This window comes from Bombyx mori, chromosome 14, assembly GCF_030269925.1.
Source record: "Bombyx mori chromosome 14, ASM3026992v2".
NCBI lineage: Eukaryota > Metazoa > Arthropoda > Insecta > Lepidoptera > Bombycidae > Bombyx > Bombyx mori.
Window position 1 is genome coordinate 12,649,073 of NC_085120.1, and position 18,098 is coordinate 12,667,170.

At 38.0% G+C, this 18,098-nt stretch overlaps 2 protein-coding genes across 5 annotated transcripts in view; one reads left to right on the forward strand and one right to left on the reverse strand.

Annotated features, from left to right (window-relative positions):
- The window catches only part of LOC101744498 (neurobeachin), a 573,788-nt gene that overhangs the window by 140,026 nt on the left and 415,664 nt on the right, over positions 1 to 18,098 (reverse strand). The window lies entirely within an intron of this gene.
- Positions 4,475 to 11,418, forward strand: LOC101739863 (protein mab-21). The gene is made up of 3 exons (XM_062672235.1): positions 4,475 to 4,668; positions 4,742 to 4,851; positions 9,651 to 11,418. The coding sequence occupies exon 3, from the start codon at positions 9,973 to 9,975 to the stop codon at positions 11,068 to 11,070; it is 1,098 nt and encodes a 365-aa protein (XP_062528219.1). The 5' UTR covers positions 4,475 to 4,668; positions 4,742 to 4,851; positions 9,651 to 9,972; the 3' UTR covers positions 11,071 to 11,418.

Below are 18,098 nucleotides of genomic sequence, written 5' to 3' on the forward strand. Positions count from 1 at the left end.
CGCGTGGCGACAAGCCGGATGTGGAATTACCGGCTTGCAAACAGAACATCTTGATGGGCAAATAATTTCCAAAATAATGCGTAATTTTTTTTATTTATTGCTTGGATGGGTGGACGAGCTTACAGCCCACCTGGTGTTAAGTGGTTACTGGAGACCATAGACATCTACGACGTAAATGCGCCACCCACCTTAAGATCTAAGTTCTAAGGTCTCAAGTATAGTTACAACGGCTGCCCCACCCTTCAAACCGAAAAGCATTACTGCTTCACGTCAGAAATAGGCAGGGTGGTGGTACCCACCCGCACGGACTCACAAGAGGTCCTACCACTAGTAATTATTGCTACTTAATAGTAACTAGATGACGACCGAGCTTTGCCCGGTTTTTTTTATTGATAACGCCATCTTGTTGTGTCTTTAAAGCGGTTAGTTGCCTTAAATTAAGAAAAATAGTATTGTTATTCGCCGATAGACGTCGGGAAGAGTTGATTATTGAAAACACGAATAAAACAACATTTTCTGAAAATAATTCGTAGCTAGATCGATTTATCGCCCCCGAAATCCCCTGTAGGTATACTAAATTTTATGAAAATCGTTGGAGCCGTTTCCGAGACTCAGATTACATATATACATATATATATCCAGGTTACCTCGTCGCAACGTTGCTCTTTTCAGCACCCGCTTTAGCAGAACCAATCTAGGTAAGCACTCACCTGCTCCTCGTCTAACTAACCTTTATAATAATCTATTCAAAAAAGCTGAAAACCTTGACATATTTGGCGATTCCCTTCCAATATTCCGGAACAAAATTATAAAAAGTTGTTGTTGAACCTCAGCCTCAGCCTTGGTCTGAGTACTCGGGTATTACTGTCCTTGATATCTTTCTTTTGTTTTTAATTTTTTATTATTATTAATAGTATTGTTAAATCTCTATTGATATATTAATGTAATGCATGCTGTGATTGCCTCTAATTAGAGTTGCAGTTATCAATTGTTTTATACATGTCAATGTTATTTTATGTCTTACTGTAAACCGGTAATCCTTAAATAAATAAATAAATATACAACAATTGCTCGTTTAAAGGTATAAGATGAAGACTCCGTTGAGCGGTTGGCGGTGCAAGGCAAAAACGAGGGCAAAATATCTCGCGATCTCCAACACGATGGACCGATTTCATAAAATCTGTTACTCCAACATAAAGTCGTCGTGGCCCAAAGGATAAGACGTCCGGTGCAAACGTATCTAGCGATGCATCGGTATTCGAATTCCGCAGGCGGGTACCAATTTTTCTAATGAAAATGTTCACGATTGACTTCCACGGTGAAGGAAAAACATCGTGTAATTAATATCAAACCCGCAAAATTATAATTTGCGTAATCACTGGTGGTTGGACCTCTTGTGAGTCCGCACGGGTAGGTACCACCGCCCTGCCTGTTTCTGCCGTGAAGCAGTAATACGTTTTGGTTTGAAGGGTGGGGCAGCCGTTGTAACTATACTGAGACCTTAGAACTTATATATTCTCAAGGTGGATGCATTTACATTGTAGATGTCTATGGGCTCCAGTAACCACTTAACACCAGGTGGGCTGTGAGCTCGTCCACCCATCTAAGCAATAAAAAAAGCATAAATGATTGCTCTCACTCTGCGAAACACCGTACGCACATGGCGTCGCATCGCGAGAGCATCAGTATCGCAGGATCCGACTGATGCATGACCACGACCACTCTGACAAGAGTGTACGACTATAGGTATAGGAAGAAAGAATTGCTACTTAATAATATTTCGAATATGAGGCCTTGAAATTATGCGAGTGACCTTTAATGTAACCCGCAGGACCAACTAACTACAACTAAGTAAACAAATAATTGTGCATGTTATTAAAAGTGAATACTTCAATAGATCTCGACGAATCTTAGTTTTAGTTCTTAGTTTTAATCGATTTAGTATTTTTTATTGTCCTTGTAGGCAGAGCATACGGCCTATCTGGTGGTGAGTGGTTACCCTCGCCCATGGACTTCAACAATGCCGGGACGGGGCCAAGCCGCTGTCTACGGTCTCTTTGTGTTATATTCGTTTCGGAGTATTTTTTGTAATTAAATACCGCCAGCCTCATACATGTTTTGCGAGTGGATTTTAATTGTATCTGAAAGAATTATTGATCAGTTTTAACACTGCTCAAGTATTTGCTTTACTACTAATATTGCACGATACAATTTGTTTTGCACGTGCTTTTCTAGTTTGACAAAATAGTGTGATATTTTTTTTCAAATTCAAGCTTAGGATAGGATATGGTCGTCAGTTCTGTCGGTGTTGCAAAAAAAAAACCTAAACGATTCTTATAAATAATTAGACGTGTATCAATTTAAAATCATAACAAATAACACCTTAGCCATTACAGCCCACGGTACTGCACAATCAACTAGATTTAAAATATCTTTATCACGTACATTTTTGGTACTGGCAACAAACAACTCAATCAAGATAAAATCTCCTCTATACAAATTAACGAAGCTATAAACCTCATTTCACACTCACCGTTCGGTAGTCGCAGTTTCTTATCAAACAACACGAAACACACCAAGTAGTATGGGTTCTTTAAAATTTGTTAAACGCCAGTAACGCTCGCGTTGAAGATAAAAGCGCATTGTCGGCACTCCGCCTTATCTCGACTGTTCGACTTATCTCTAACTACTTGTAGTTGTGTGTCAGCAGCCTGGATCGTATACTGCGTTATTTATTGGAATTAGAGGCTCCGCGGCGACCAGAGACGTGCGAACCATACAAATGTTCAAACCGTTTCGTGATAGAAGTCGTATCAATGGGATTCATATCAGTGGTCGCAGTTTCGAGAACGGGCTCGTGCTATGTTATCACTTGAAAGTCATATGTACGTGAATCAGGAATGCTCACAGTCGTCCTTTTGCGTTGTTTGCGAAATGAGCAATGTCTTGCGGCAGGAACGGTTAAGCCGCCGGTCATCGTTTCCGTCGAACCCGTCGCTTGTGACGAAGGGCTCGACGAGTAAATTAACCCACAGACACAGCCCAGTGAATTTCTCGCCGGATCATCTCAGTGGGTCGCGTTTCCGATCCGGTGGTAGATTCTGCGAAGCACGGCTTTTGCTAGGGTTCGTGTTAGCAACGTCGTCAGGTTTGAGCCTCGTGAGCTCACCTACTAGTTAAGGTTACGTTGAAATAGCCTCTCAAGGCTATCAGCATAGATAGGAAAAAAAGAGGTTAAGCCGTTTTCTTGTGCGCAAGTGTGAACTTAGTTAAAAGGGCATTAGTTAATGGCTGTAGGTATCGGATTGCAGATTTTGTAGATGAGGATTTTTTTGTAAGGATATTTCAAAACAACGAAAACAGTGTTCGTTCTAAAATATTAAAGAAATGAATTTGTTTTTATACCGGTATTTTTACAAATGTTATATTATTTCGTGTTTGTCTTTAACAAAACTGAACACATTGCTACAATCAGAGATCGAAGTCGGCCCGATCCGGTTAGTAGGCGTTATTCTTTAGACGAATTGTGAAAAAGTCTTGTACACGTTTTGTCTTCGTTAGTGGAATGGCCATGTTATATGTAAATACAAAGGCTCACTAGTGTTCTTTTTTAATTCAAATGCGTGCGTCGTTCAGAATCAATCGTTGAAATAATTGTCGACGAGTTTTGGAGGTACATTTCCTGTGAATACTTTCAAGCGCTTTAAGCGCTATTGAATTAATTTCTTACTCACACTTATGTTTATTAAATTTCCTTGGGCTACGTATACGAACGAATGCGTTCTATCGCTCGAAAAACATAAAGGGGCTTTTGTTTTTTATTCTATAATAAATTTCGGAACCATGTTCGGTGAAATGCTCTGCATATATGTATTTTTTTTTTTAATTTACATATATATCACTACATTTCTGTGTTCCAATTCGATTGTTAAGCGCATTCGACTTAACAGATACGAGTTATTAAAACTCTTATACGAAAATTAAAGCTACGAAAATTACAAAATTCAAAGTTACAGTTGTGGTTTTTTATTAACAGTGACTATAAGAAAAACAAAAGGAAACCAGAGTTGAATACAGCGCGACACACAAAAATAATTTGCGCATAACGATCGGACATGAAAAGAGCCGCATCGGAAACCACCGCCACGAAACAAAAGGAAGAGTATTATTATCTTAAATCTTTATAATAATTGCGAGCGACGTGTACGACTCAATCTGCGGCGTGGCGATATGCATCCTGAATCCAATTATCTTCAAAACGAAAATATCACAAAGAAACATAATTGTGAACGCGCACAAAAAAAAATACACTGGGCAACCCTACGTGACGAGCGACGCAAGCTTAAATGAACCTTATGTCACGTCGCTAAAGTTTATTCGGTGATCCACCACAGGGTGTACATGTGATGTTTGAGCGTCAAGTATCTCGGTGCGGGCGTGGTATGTCCCCTCCTTTAGCGTACAAGGGTGGGCAGTTTAGTGTCAGCGGTGGGGGAAGACGGATGTCTGCACGATAAAATACTTCATACTTCAACACGATAGCGCATTCGATCCGACATAAATATTGTAGTCCTGAGACGTCTGGTTGTTTTTAATAGCCAATATTTTGATAGCGAATCTGAGAGCGCTAATGATTGGGTTGTGTCGTCCATCACTTTACTAGTAAACGTAATTATTTTGAATAGTTTTGACTGATGCGTTGTTTTCTGTTATGATTCGCATTATTTTACTGTTGTTTAAGGTTCAGTGATAAATTGACGCAAGATCGGAACCTTTACGATCTCTTCGTCTCTGTTTGTCCGTGTGTCACTACCATTATAGATTATTGAGACCTTTGATGAGATTTTGAAGGTAGGTGTGTTGTTATTAATTGCTACATAATTGTTAATTACCATGAAGAAATACTAATTAAGGGATTGAACAATTCAAACAGTAATACGACTAAATACTTGTTATTTAATATCGGATCTTTTTCTTAGGTTAGGGTTAAAGTTTTAGTAGGTTCCATATCAGAGACAAAACACAGGAATCAAAATGTATATATTTTTCCACGTAATCCTTCACAAAGGTTACAATTGTAGACACTAAGTTGTCTCTAAATAAATGATGTATGAATTTTTTATTTATTTCCATAGATGAGTGAACTAGCTCACGGCCAACCCAATGTTAAGTGGTCGTTGGCTATAATTCTACAAAACGTGACTGCCGCCATCCCCCTGGTGATTTGAAGTCAAAGTCTGAGCTGTGTTGTGTAATACAATTAAAAGTATACTAAATTTTTCCTTCATTTATTTTAAGGTCAATATTTAGTGAGTATTCATTAATCCTTCGCAATTTTACAAACATGCAATAATCATCACATGAACAATAAGGCAATTGAGAACTGGAATAATTTCGGTTTAAGGCAGCCTAGAAGTTTAGACTTAGAAGCGTTAGGTGTTCTCAAACGCTCATAATATGTAGGTATTTTATAGATATCTTTCTGGCTTCAAACGCAATGGTCACAGCCAAGCTGCTGCTTCTATCACGTCCAGACTGATCCTTTTGGTTTTTCAATCACTATTCCATTGGCAGTTTACTGGTAAAGCGGTGACAATGTCAATGACATAAACGACGGCCAGGTGTATCTATCGGCGATCTCGTAAAGTATATATTTTTAAGCTTTCGTTCTTGCTGTTCGAATGTAAAATTTACATTATATAAATATTTATTATCGTATTCCTTGTCCGTTGCCCGATGCGTGGTTTAAATGTAAATAGAATTACTGAATGCGATAGTTCGTACATGTTTATGTGAGACGTCGTCGCGTCGTTGTGAGAATGGATTGCGAAGGATGTATCCATAGAACAATGTGAGATCAAAAGGAAGGGATAATAGCTTGTATCTGCATTGACGTATATCAATAAACAGTGGGCTCAGTGTGGAAAACCTTTTCGAGAATATTTCAATGAACGATTAGTTCGAGACTAGTGGTAGGACCACTTGTGAGGGTAGGTACCACCACCCTACCTATTTTTGCCGTGAAGCAGTAATGCGTTTCGGTTTGAAGGACGGGGCAGCCGTTGTAACTATACTTGAGACTTTAGAACTCAAATCTCAAGATGGGTGGCGCATTTACGTCGTAGATGTCTATGGGCTCCAGTAACCACTTAACACCAGATGGGCTGTGAGCTCGTCCACCAATCTAAGCAATAAATAAAAAATAAAAAAGGCACATCGTCTTCTCGCATTAAAACTGTATAGGTAATCTCAAAACTTGCTTATTTTGCAGGAGTGTTTTAAAGGTCTAACATATTGTGATATTTTTAATATTAATCATCTTTGCAACATTTATTTTTTATTTTGTACCAGTTACATTATCTGTCTTTTATAGTAAGATAAAATTATGTATTAATTTTGTTAATAGTAGAAACAAAACATAGATAAACAAAAAAAAAAAACTAAAACTAAACTACGCTCTTTTGACAGTATTTATGAGAAAAATACTGGTGATACTAAATGATTCCGCATATTAACTCCATTACGAATATTTTTGGAAATTGTACACTTTTAGTGCGCAAAGGCGATATGTAAATTATGAATTCTTATTCATTTAAAAACAGTAATTGGCTCTATCTATATTGGTTTCGTGTTAGACATACCTATCTAAGCTTATCCAAATCAATTCCACTGAGAGTGAATGTCGCATTATATCTTCTTCAAAAACCTATTTTACGAGTAGGCATATCAGCCAAGGTAAAATCTGGAAGATAATTAAATTACCTCGCTTCCTTTTTTTTAATTGTCCTTGTCGAGAATACGATCCACCTGTTGGTGAGTGGATACCGCTACTCATCGTGATCAGCAATGTTAATTTTTTTTTGCAATTATTCAGATATCTAATTAAGGTTTTCTTTCTTTATGCCTAATCTTGGACGTTTCTATCACTTGGTCACAAAGGATTCGGTTCGGTTTAATGGTGGGACATCCGTTTTACTATGCAACCGAGAGTTCGACTCACGCCGATCTAGAGACTCCTCGGAATTGAAGGACGATATATCAGTGCTGATGCTTAAGTGGTTTACGAAGGCCATAGACACTAAAACGAAACTGTCCAATTACCTCTCAAAATAACCTTGTTGTTATCTTCTTTTTCTCCACCTTATCCCACTAGCGGCACAACTAATTATTCTCTTCCATTCTCTTCTATCAGCCGTCATCTCAATACTCACTCCTCTCTCTCTCTCTCTCTCATATCGTCATTCAAACACTCCATCCATGTCTTCTTCAGTTGACCTCTTCCCCCTCTACCTTGCACTACCATTTCCAAACATCACCTAGTCACATGCATCTTCTCTCTACGCATCACATGTCCATACCACGCTAACCTAACCTAAATAAACCTAAACAACCTTGTTGTTATAATGAACAAAAACATATTTTATTAACGACTTATAAAAAAGAATACGGAAAATAAAAGTATCTGTACTTCAATCCCCCTTATGCTATAATATTAATTCAACTGTATCCCCTGGGGTAGGTATTAAGGTGGGCGTGGGTAGGTCGGACATCCGGCGGAAGTAGGCGGGGCGTGTCGGGCGCCATTTTGCGGTTTTCGCGCGCGCGCCTTGCGTCTTCCCCGGTGAAATAAACCGACTGTTTTAATGTGGCTCTCAGATTACATGTACGGAGGATAATGTTTACTACATAAATCAGAGCCATATGATGTAACAGAGATATTCTTCAGGGTGAGCGCGTTGTTGATAAAGACAAGATAATATGCTCAAGGATTCCTGATACATTTAATTGTTGAATATGGACTTCAATTATTATTATTTTCTGCGAATAAAAATGATTGAAACGCTACGGTAAATAGTAGTTTTTATTAATTTCTCATACTTACTGTGGACGCACGATCATGTTGTTCGAACGATTAAAATGTAAATAAAGAAATAAAATATGTTACACATAAGTGAATGAATTTTCTACGGTTCATTTCTAAGCGTATGACGTGTGTGCTGTATTTAACGTCGTTCAAGTGACGTCATCATTTCCCCTCTCCCCGCAACTACCCCGAGAAGCATCGTAGCGAAGTAAAACTACAGCGGTGGTATCAATTACAGGTCTCTCGTTCGAGAAGTCACAGATTGAAAATTGTGCACACATTTTATGTAAATGTCTTTTAATGTTTTTGAATTAGTACGTAGCATATCAGGTAGCTTTGTTGGAGAACCTTCCTATAATATATTAGAGACGTAGACCTCATCTAGTGCCTTTGTGTTCCATTACGATGAAAGTATTTATCAAAAATTGTTTTACGCATTGAAATGCTTATTTCTATAGGACATATTTTTAAAACTTCGGATATTTTAAAATTTCGTTTAGGTTGCCATTAGGTAAAATATTAATTTTGTTATTATCTGTTCATAGCTAGAAAATTAAGGCAAAGGGACTCTCTATAGTTCCAACAGCCTACACACTAGAGAGGAGACAAACATATTATAATTCATTAAAACCAAAATAATTTATGTAAGCACTATTAGCTATCTATATATTTTGTGCGGTCAAAATTCTCATCAGATTAATTATTATCATAAAGCCCGTTGCGATAGTCGTCTGAGTGATTAATTTATCAATTCCGTAGCACATAAATATGTTGCGCATTTGTGCTCCATAATTAATCGAGAGAACTGTTTCTCGGTTGGACGCGATAAAATGACGAATCTAAACTGCCATCACATTAAACTGTCGCATTATGATTCTCGTGTGTGAGATATAAAACGCAAATAGACTCGTTAGGAGTTAAGCACGAATAAATAAACGCGGCTGAGGGTTAATTTCCCGTTTCGGTCATCGCAACGTTTCGTTGATGCTACCAGGAGCTCATGAATCGCGAGAAGTGAGCCGCGACGTAAATCATGCGGCGGCCCGCTATTCATCACGCAACCGAAACCCATCAATCGTCCGAGACTGAAATAGAACGGCCGCGTATAGAAATGGGCATCTCACCTAAGGAAGACCGCGGGGAATGTGAAGTTGACGGGAATGCAACCGCTTGTATGCGAGTGAATAGATTGCTTTAGGATTTTCGAACACTTCTTCGTATTGATGACGACTTGGTAAACGCAGATGCAATGGCAATAATATTCGATACTGATTTTTTTTATCTCAACGATGTCCGAGTATGGAATGTTTAGGAACAGAAACAACAATCATTGAACCGATATTTTCATTCCCTCTATCTACATGGTAAACCCACCTAAATGTACTTCTAATTTACTCTTTTGATTAGTTATATAATTATTGTGTATTATGCTATAAAATTATGTCAATTTTATTACCCTTACTAATAATTTCAATACAAATTAAAAATGTGAATGTTTGACGATAATTTATATAGAAATTCATAATCGTATTATTTACAATCAGATTTGTTTTGACTAAACGAAACGGTCTCTCACAATAATATTAACTCATTCTACACGGAAACATTATCACGAAATTAATCAAACATGTAGGCCATCTAATCACGACATGCTAAACATCCTAAAATCAAATTAATATCCCCAATTAGACGCGAGATAACGAGCGGGCAAAAAATAACCTCATTAATAGATACGAACTTGTTGCCGCTACCGAATTAACGAGACGACGCAATCGTGTAATTACAGACACCTCCGCAGCCGGGAGGACCGCGATACCTACGGGCCGCGGCGGAGGCGGGGTCTTCCCGCGATCAATACTCCACAACGACTCGACTGGAACCAACCACCGCTGTTCTCGTCTCGCTCGCACTAACGTACGACCCTTCGAGGAGCAAGCGAGGCGGCACAGGCCGACGCCATTCGTCGGAGCGTCTCCCCATGGGCGTACTCGGACCTTCGTTAGCCGATAATCCGACACGGCTCAGTCGGCAAAAGACCGCGTGCTGTGCGCGTGCGTGCACCGCCGCACCCGAACCATGAGCTCCGCGTGAATTCCAATACAGCCACCATGCTCGTTCCCCCAGAGATGATGGCGGCCCAATCTAAACTAGTCTATCAAATGAATAAGTTCTACAACGAGAGAGTCGCCAACAGGAAGGCGCAAATAACAAAAACGATACATGAAGTGTGTCGGATAGTGCAAGATGTACTCAAGGAGGTGGAGTTGCAGGAGCCGAGGTTCATATCCTCTCTCACCGACTACAACGGCAGGTTCGACGGCCTCGAAGTGGTCTCGCCCCACGAGTTCGAGATCGTCATCTATCTCAATCAAATGGGAGTGCTGAACTTCGTGGACGACGGCTCGCTCCCAGGATGCGCCGTCTTGAAACTGAGCGACGGGAGGAAGCGTTCCATGTCCCTCTGGGTCGAGTTCATCACCGCTTCGGGATACCTATCGGCGCGCAAGATACGGTCGCGCTTCCAAACGTTGGTAGCTCAGGCCTGTGACAAGTGCTCGTATAGAGATTGCGTGAAAATGATCGCGGAAACGACCGAAGTCAAGTTGCGAATTCGTGAAAGGTACATAGTGCAAATAACCCCGGCGTTCAAGTGCGCCGGCCTGTGGCCGCGGTCCGCCGCACACTGGCCCCTCCCGGCGATACCCTGGCCGCATCCCAATATAATCGCCGAAGTTAAAACGGAAGGTTTCGATTTATTATCAAAGGAATGCCTCGCGTTGCAAGGGAAAAACTCCGCGATGGAGGGAGACGCTTGGGTGCTGAGCTTCCTAGAGGCGGAGAACCGTTTGCTGCAAGGCGGATGTCGGCGGAAATGTCTGAGCATACTGAAAACAATAAGAGACCGCCACTTGGACTTGCCGGGTAACCCGGTGACGTGTTATCACATGAAGACGTTGTTGTTGTACGAGTGCGAGAAACACCCGCGGGAGCACGAGTGGGACGAGGCCGCCATCGGCGACCGGATCAACGGGATCTTCCTGCAGCTGATATCCTCGCTCCAGTGCCGCCGCTGCCCCCACTACTTCCTGCCGCACGTAGACCTCTTCAAGGGCAAGTCGCCGACGGCGCTGGAGAACGCGGCCAAACAAGTTTGGAGGCTGACCAGAGAGATGCTCACTAATTCCAGAGCCTTCGAGAAGCTGTGAGCTAGTGTGCAGTGATGTGAGTGAGTGCGGCGTGTAGTTGTTCGCAAGTCATATGTATTGACGTAGGTAGCGTGTGAGGGCCGCGACGAGTTAGCGAGATGAGGTAATGGCTCGCACGGATCTACAGACTGTAAGTAGAAGTGACACGTACTTCCTACTAATAGAATTAGTATGATTTTATTCTATTATATTTTGTGATATATAAATGTAAATAGCTTAATCGTTGTACAATTCTAGTGATAGATATATTTTTAATTTAAACGAAAACCGTGTATTTATTTGACTGAAAAATCTTTTAGTAGGCATATAAAAAAGTATGGTTAAAATAAAATTATTTAAAAAATTCTATATAACGCTTTGATTTCTTATCCCTATAACATAAATTAGACTATCACATGAAACATAGAGATATCGGGAAGCGAAACTACACGTTTACAAGTATTGAGTGCTGATTTTAGGCCTATGAGTTAGATTACGTATTGTACATCACTACCATGTTTATATTGCCCGATCAGGAATTTCATTTAAAAAAACTGACCACACATCACCCATACCGTACCTACAAATGGTTTTTTTATGTAGTTGATAACTAAAAGGCTTAAATTTTGAATCACGGGTCCATACAAATTATTTAATTATTTATTGTGAAATTTAAACATTATTGCATTTATACGACGGTTCAAATGTTGAGAACTTCTGTTTATTTTTATAGATTTATAAGAAAAAATTAGTAGCACAAAGGCATAGTTTATGTCTGCTATCCGTAACGACTATAAGAAAAACAATTAAAGGAGTGTATGTCCATATGTATGTTTGTATAACGGTTGTTGAGAACAATGTACCTATTAAATATGTTAATCAAAATATGCTCATATACAATTCAATACAATATGGTCATATATTTAACATAATACACGAATGCATAAATACACATCAAGTGTATTTATTTATTTATTTATACTTTATGCACAAAACAAAACTTGTACACAGGCGGACTTAATGCCATGGGCATTCTCTTCCAGTCGACCATAGGTTGGTGTAGAGATAATGCATGGTAGGTGCATTAACAAAGAATAACAAACAACAACAACAAAACAAAAAAAAGAACAAACTCAAAACAAAAATCTTCCTTAAAATAACATCTCAATAATATAGAATAAACATAATGTTAAATATAGGTACTTATATAGATTACAGTGTACCTACTCGATTACAAATATACATAATATATGTATGTACATAGTTTATTACATTAAGAAGAATACAATACGTGATGACTATGTGGTTAATAGAACATTCGATTCCTTGATTTTGTATATAAACACAGAAATAATAATTAGCCGGCAGCGAGTTCTTGTATGAGCAAGATTTCCTGAAATTATTAATAGCAAGATTCAACTTTAAAATGACGTAAAGATTTCTCTAAAGTCGTATAGACAATTAATAAGTAAATACGTGTTCAAATGAAGATACAATAGACTACACACACTAGCTACACACTATTGAGACATGAGGTCTAGGTCTCAATTGTATAGTATAACAGCTCGCCCTTCGAATCTTCCCGAAAGAATAAGTAATTGCACGATCAAATACAATAGTTATTCTTTTTGGACCGGCGAACGAGCTGATGGTGTACCCGGTGTTAAGTGGTCAACGCATCTTATAGATGTGATAAATGCCACTCGCTACACATTATTAAGACATGAGGTCTACTTCTCAATTGTATAGTATAACAGCTCACCCTTCGAATCGGGACGTGTTACTGCTTCTGTTACCTGTTAATGTCGCTGACAAAAAAATTATCAAAGTGGTTGCACTTACCCCTATCTACTATTAAGAAAAATATGTAAAATTTTCACTCTAAGACGTAAGATCATGGACCACTGAATGGATGAAACATAAGTTTTGTTAATTATCAGCTCGATAGGTTAATTACTTTTTTTTTTTATTGCATAGATGGGTGGACGAGCTCACAGCCCACCTGGTGTTAAGTGGTTACTGGAGCCCATAGACTACAACGTAAATGCCGTCACACACCTTGAGATATAAGTTCTAAGGTCTCAGTATAATTACAACGGCTGCCCCGTCCTTCAAACCGAAACGCATTACTGCTTCACGGCAGAAATAGGCGGGGCGGTTGTACTTTACGAAAGGGTTCAACTTCACTTACGAGGCAGTATCTTGTTGAATGATATCTGGTATACCGATACACGAAGAAATTCTAACATCCAAAAGTTGTTGTTGGATTGTTTTTATCGATTCTAAACAATCACAGTTATCAAGAGTATATCTTAATTGTGTAGGTAGGTAGGTATACATATGTAACTGCCACAGCTGTCGATAGCTGGTGCTTAGTGAAAAAGAAGGACTCCAAAGGAATGGTTACCACGTTAACTGGAAGGTCTGTATTGGTCGGTATCAAAGAAAAGGTTGACAGGCAAATTTATGAAAGAAACACATGAAAACATTTCAAACTCTAAATGATTAGTAGATTGCTGTATTTAAATTATAATTTGCGTAATTACTGGTGGTAGGACCTCATGTGAGTCCGGGCGGGTAGGTACCACCGCCCTGCTTATTTTTGCCGTGAAGCGTGCGTGCGTTTCGGTTTGAAGGGTGGGGCAGCCGTTGTAACTATACTTGAGACCTTAGAACTTATATCTCAAGGTGGGTGGCGCATTTACGTTGTAGATGTCTATGGGCTCCAGTAAAAACATAGCACCAGATGGGCTGTGAGCTTGTCCACCCATCTAAGCAATAAAAAAAAAATGCAATTTAGGGGCAATTTTACTATAATGCGGTCTGGTAGGAGTTACAACAGCAGGCGTGAGTCCTTGAAATGTCTTCCTATAGTTCGTCTTCGTTTGAGTGTGAATTTTAATGATATCGGAACACGAACCTTCGGTTCTATGTTGGTTACTTTCAATGATCGATCTGTTTGTAGCAGTCCTAATGCGATATCGTTGTTCTGAGCTTGTATACTCGAGGATTGAGTTTAATAATGTTTTTTTAGTTGAGGTCATTGTTACAATACTACATATGTATGTATGTAATTTTTTTTACGACATTTCGCGCTTAATATCATGTTTATCTCCTTCAAATAACGTACTCATAGACGACGGAAATATTAAATTAAGAAAATACAAAATGCATAACATAAATTGTATTGATTTTTTGGTGCGGTAATAATGTTTTTGTTTATTTATTCGTTACGCCGCCGTCCGGGCAGGTTTCTTTTATAAAATATGGACACATAAAATATATTCCTACGTGGGGTGTTGGGTTACACTTAATATTCTAGTTGTTCACTGTGGGTTGCTACAGATCGATCGATAATGGATAAGTTTATGCGAAGCCGCTAACACTGCGAATTTTATGGGACAGAGATATATCGAATTAGATTGCCTATCTAAGACATTCCTTACTAAACCAATAATCAATCAATTTAATTTATACAAAAATTTCGTTATTTTGGACATAAAATTTTTTTAAAGACGTGTATTCGTAAAACCGTTTTTTTTTTAATTTAGATTTTAGGCCGCTTAAATAAAAGCGGCTCTAAAGAAAATAATAAAATGTTTATTTTTATGTAAAAAATGTACAATCTGTTTTCTAATGGCGGCTCATGGCCTCCTGGATTTTTTAGCCGCGCATGCGCGTGACGTAACCAAAGGTTTTGCCACAAGATAATTATAGAAGTACTATCTGACCCGGCAGACTTCGTAGTGCCTCAGTCGATAATGTATAAAATAAACTTAAAACAAATAAAAGGAATCCGTCCGACGGGGGACACATCAAAGGAAAAGCAAAATTGTTATTTTTATTTCATTCCGCACATTTTCATATTTATCTAACCTTTTAAACCTTCTCTGGACGTCCACAAATAATTCAAGACCAAAATTAGCTAAATCAGTCCAGCCGTTCTCGAGTTTTAGCGAGACTAACGAACAGCAATTCATTTTTATATATATATTTTATATAGATTATTTTGTCCAAATTTTAATTATGATCATTCTTCATTAGTATGTTAGTACTATTTCAGCGTTTTCTTGCATTGCTATCCAATATTGAACTATGATAAAGAAATTCAATTGCAACTTATTAGGGAGCTAGTTCATAATTAATTCAGAATGCAGCCTATGCGTAGCGTCCTCTGTGAAATCGTGTTCACTTGTTAAATCTCTCAACTTTAAATGGGCTATCAATGTTTTAGAATACGGCGACATTTGACTATGATTAAAAATACTATCACTATATATCCTATCAGTATAGGTTGACAATTAAAATAAACTAATAATTAAATAGATTCTTCTCCGAATTGTGGCTATTTTTGAACAGGTAATGTTTGAAATGGTGGTTAAATTTGACTTTTAATTAGCATGTTTCGGTAGGCAGCGGCTTGGCTCTACCCCTGGCATTGCTGAAGTCCATGGGCGACGGTAACCACTCACCATCAGGTGGGCCATAAGCTCGTCTGCCTACAAGGGCAATAAAAAAACAATAATAAACAATTAAATGTTTAATTACATTGAAATTTTGAGTTTTTATTCTAATCAATGACTTCTTTGGAGATTTCCGAGGGTTGTAGAAATGATTGGTCACTTTACGGTGCTAATAAATTCTAGTAACCAGGCACGTGAAGATTCCAAAGTAACTCTTGACTCTAATCTATCCGAAGTCAAAACGTGTAATGAATAAAAATAACTCGAGATTGAACCGTTAAATTGTTTTTATTAACATCTATTATTTGTTATTAAGCGCCATAATTGTTTCTCAACATTTTTATAAAAGGTAAACCTTGTTTAGTTTCAACTTAAATGAATAACATTAGCAACGAGACGCCCACGCGTGTTCTTGTTAGGCCTTTATTGGATTTCGAACTCGGTACGCGCCTATCAATGTTCCGTGTGTGGGTTTTAATAAAACGTATATCTGTTTGCTCTTCCATTGTTCATGGGAAGAAAACGATAATTCCTGGTGTTACAAAGACATGCGAAACGTACCCAAGCTCCACAGACAATAGTTTGGAAACAGGTTTATGTATTCACGGACGACTGTTACGTGTCAAAATGTTAAAATAGAATTTCGAGTGGATTTTAATTTGAATGTGCCTAATAAAAATTGGAATACGAAATTTAACCGCTGATGTAGTTTTCATTACGTTTGCTAATCGATAATTCTTAAAAACATAATAAAATTATTTAATTAATTGTTTCGGCATTCAGAAGTAATCCAACAATAGCATTATAATTGTCAATACATAGGTGAGAGTCACTCAAGTAAACTTTTAACCCACAGACATAGCCCACTGAGTTTCTCGCCGGATCTTCTCAGTGGGTCGCGTTTCCGATACGGTGGTAGATTCTGCGAAGCACTGCTCTTGTTAGGGTCAGTGTTAGCAACACTCCGGTTTGAGCCCCGTGACCTCACTTACACATTAGGGCGAAGCTGATATAGTTTCACAAGGCTATCAGCATAGGTAGGAAAAAAAAATCAAATATACATTTTACTTAGTAAGTATGTTACATAAAGTGTATTAGAATGGTGTCCAGTGCGTCACAGACACCTACCTGACTATGTATGAACGCGTCACGTGAAGACATTTAATTTCCTTAACAATAGAATACTGGCTGTTCTAGACGGAATTAAGAATGTATCTATTAAAGTTCATATTCAAAGCTGAACGCGTGATTTCTTCACGGCTAAATTAACAAATCTGAAATAATGATAATACATAAACAGAGAAAGAAAGATAAATTAGATTTTGTCTTTTTTCAAACAAATTTGTTTTTTTTTGTTTATTAGCTATTGAGAACTTTAAGAATTTTCAATGAATTCTTTTTTTTAATTAGATCTTTACTTCTTCAAAAAGTTAAATGACGAAACAATAGAAAAAAGTACTATTGGCAATAAGTGTTAATCATTCAAGTTATTTTGATTTTCCAATGAACGCAGCTGTGGATCTCAGCTCTAAAATATTGGTAAGATAATTTGATAACTACACAAAAGAATAAACCTACTTATTGGTAAGTACGGGCGACCTAGATTTAGCGCATTATATGATGTATAGCGACGGATATTATAACTGCATAATGTTACCATATTTCGAAAACATTCCGATCTATTCAGAACTGACCTATTGAATTGAGCCAAAAAAAATAAAGCCTTAATTAAAAAAAAATAGGCCTTTATGAAAACCGAAATGATTGTAATATTGTTTTCTAATCACCAATATTATGACGTACGATCTCAATAAATAATCTGCGGGGCGGACAGAAACACTCCGTATTCAATGAAACGAGTCGTTTCGTTGTTTGTAAGAGGCGAGAGAAGAGGCGTGACGGGCGGCACCCCTGTGCAAACAAATTTAAAAACAATCAAAAGTTTCCGGGCCGAATTATGTTTATTGTTTGTTGTTAGTTTTTACAAGCGACTCGAAAGCAACCTTCGCTAATGATATTAACAATTTTGTTTGTGTGTATTCGTGAACACGGTAATATTAACAAACAAACAAATAAGATTGTCTTTTTGGAACGAAGTTCCTTATGGGACGATGCGTAGGGGTTACCCTAACCGGGAAAAAACGTCCGTAACGTAAGATTTTTATTAGTAACTAGCGACCCGCTCCGGCTCGGCTCGGCTCTTTAACAAAAAATTCAACGATATTTACGTTGTTTTATTTTTTTAAATAAAAGAACACTTATTACAATAATAATGTGTTTTACAAAGTCGTAGTACATTATTTTATTCTATCATCAATAGTTTTCGCAGGGCACGCAATGTAAATAATTTTTTTGGTAATTTTTTTACACCTTGGGTTTACATTATTGGAGTTTTAGTAAGGATCCCTAATTTTTTTCAAAAAAGATTATAGCCTATGTCACTCGGGAATAGTTTAGCGTAGGGAATATTTAAAAGAATTTTCAAATCGGTTCAGTAGTTTCGGAGCCTATTCAATACAAACAAACAAACAAATCTTTCCTCTTTATAATATTAGTACTTATATACCTATAGATGAACACAGTGTA

Coding starts and splice junctions, on each gene's coding strand:
- LOC101739863 (XM_062672235.1), top strand. CDS start 9,973: ATGCTCGTTCCCCCAGAGATGATGGCGGCCCAATCTAAACTAGTCTAT.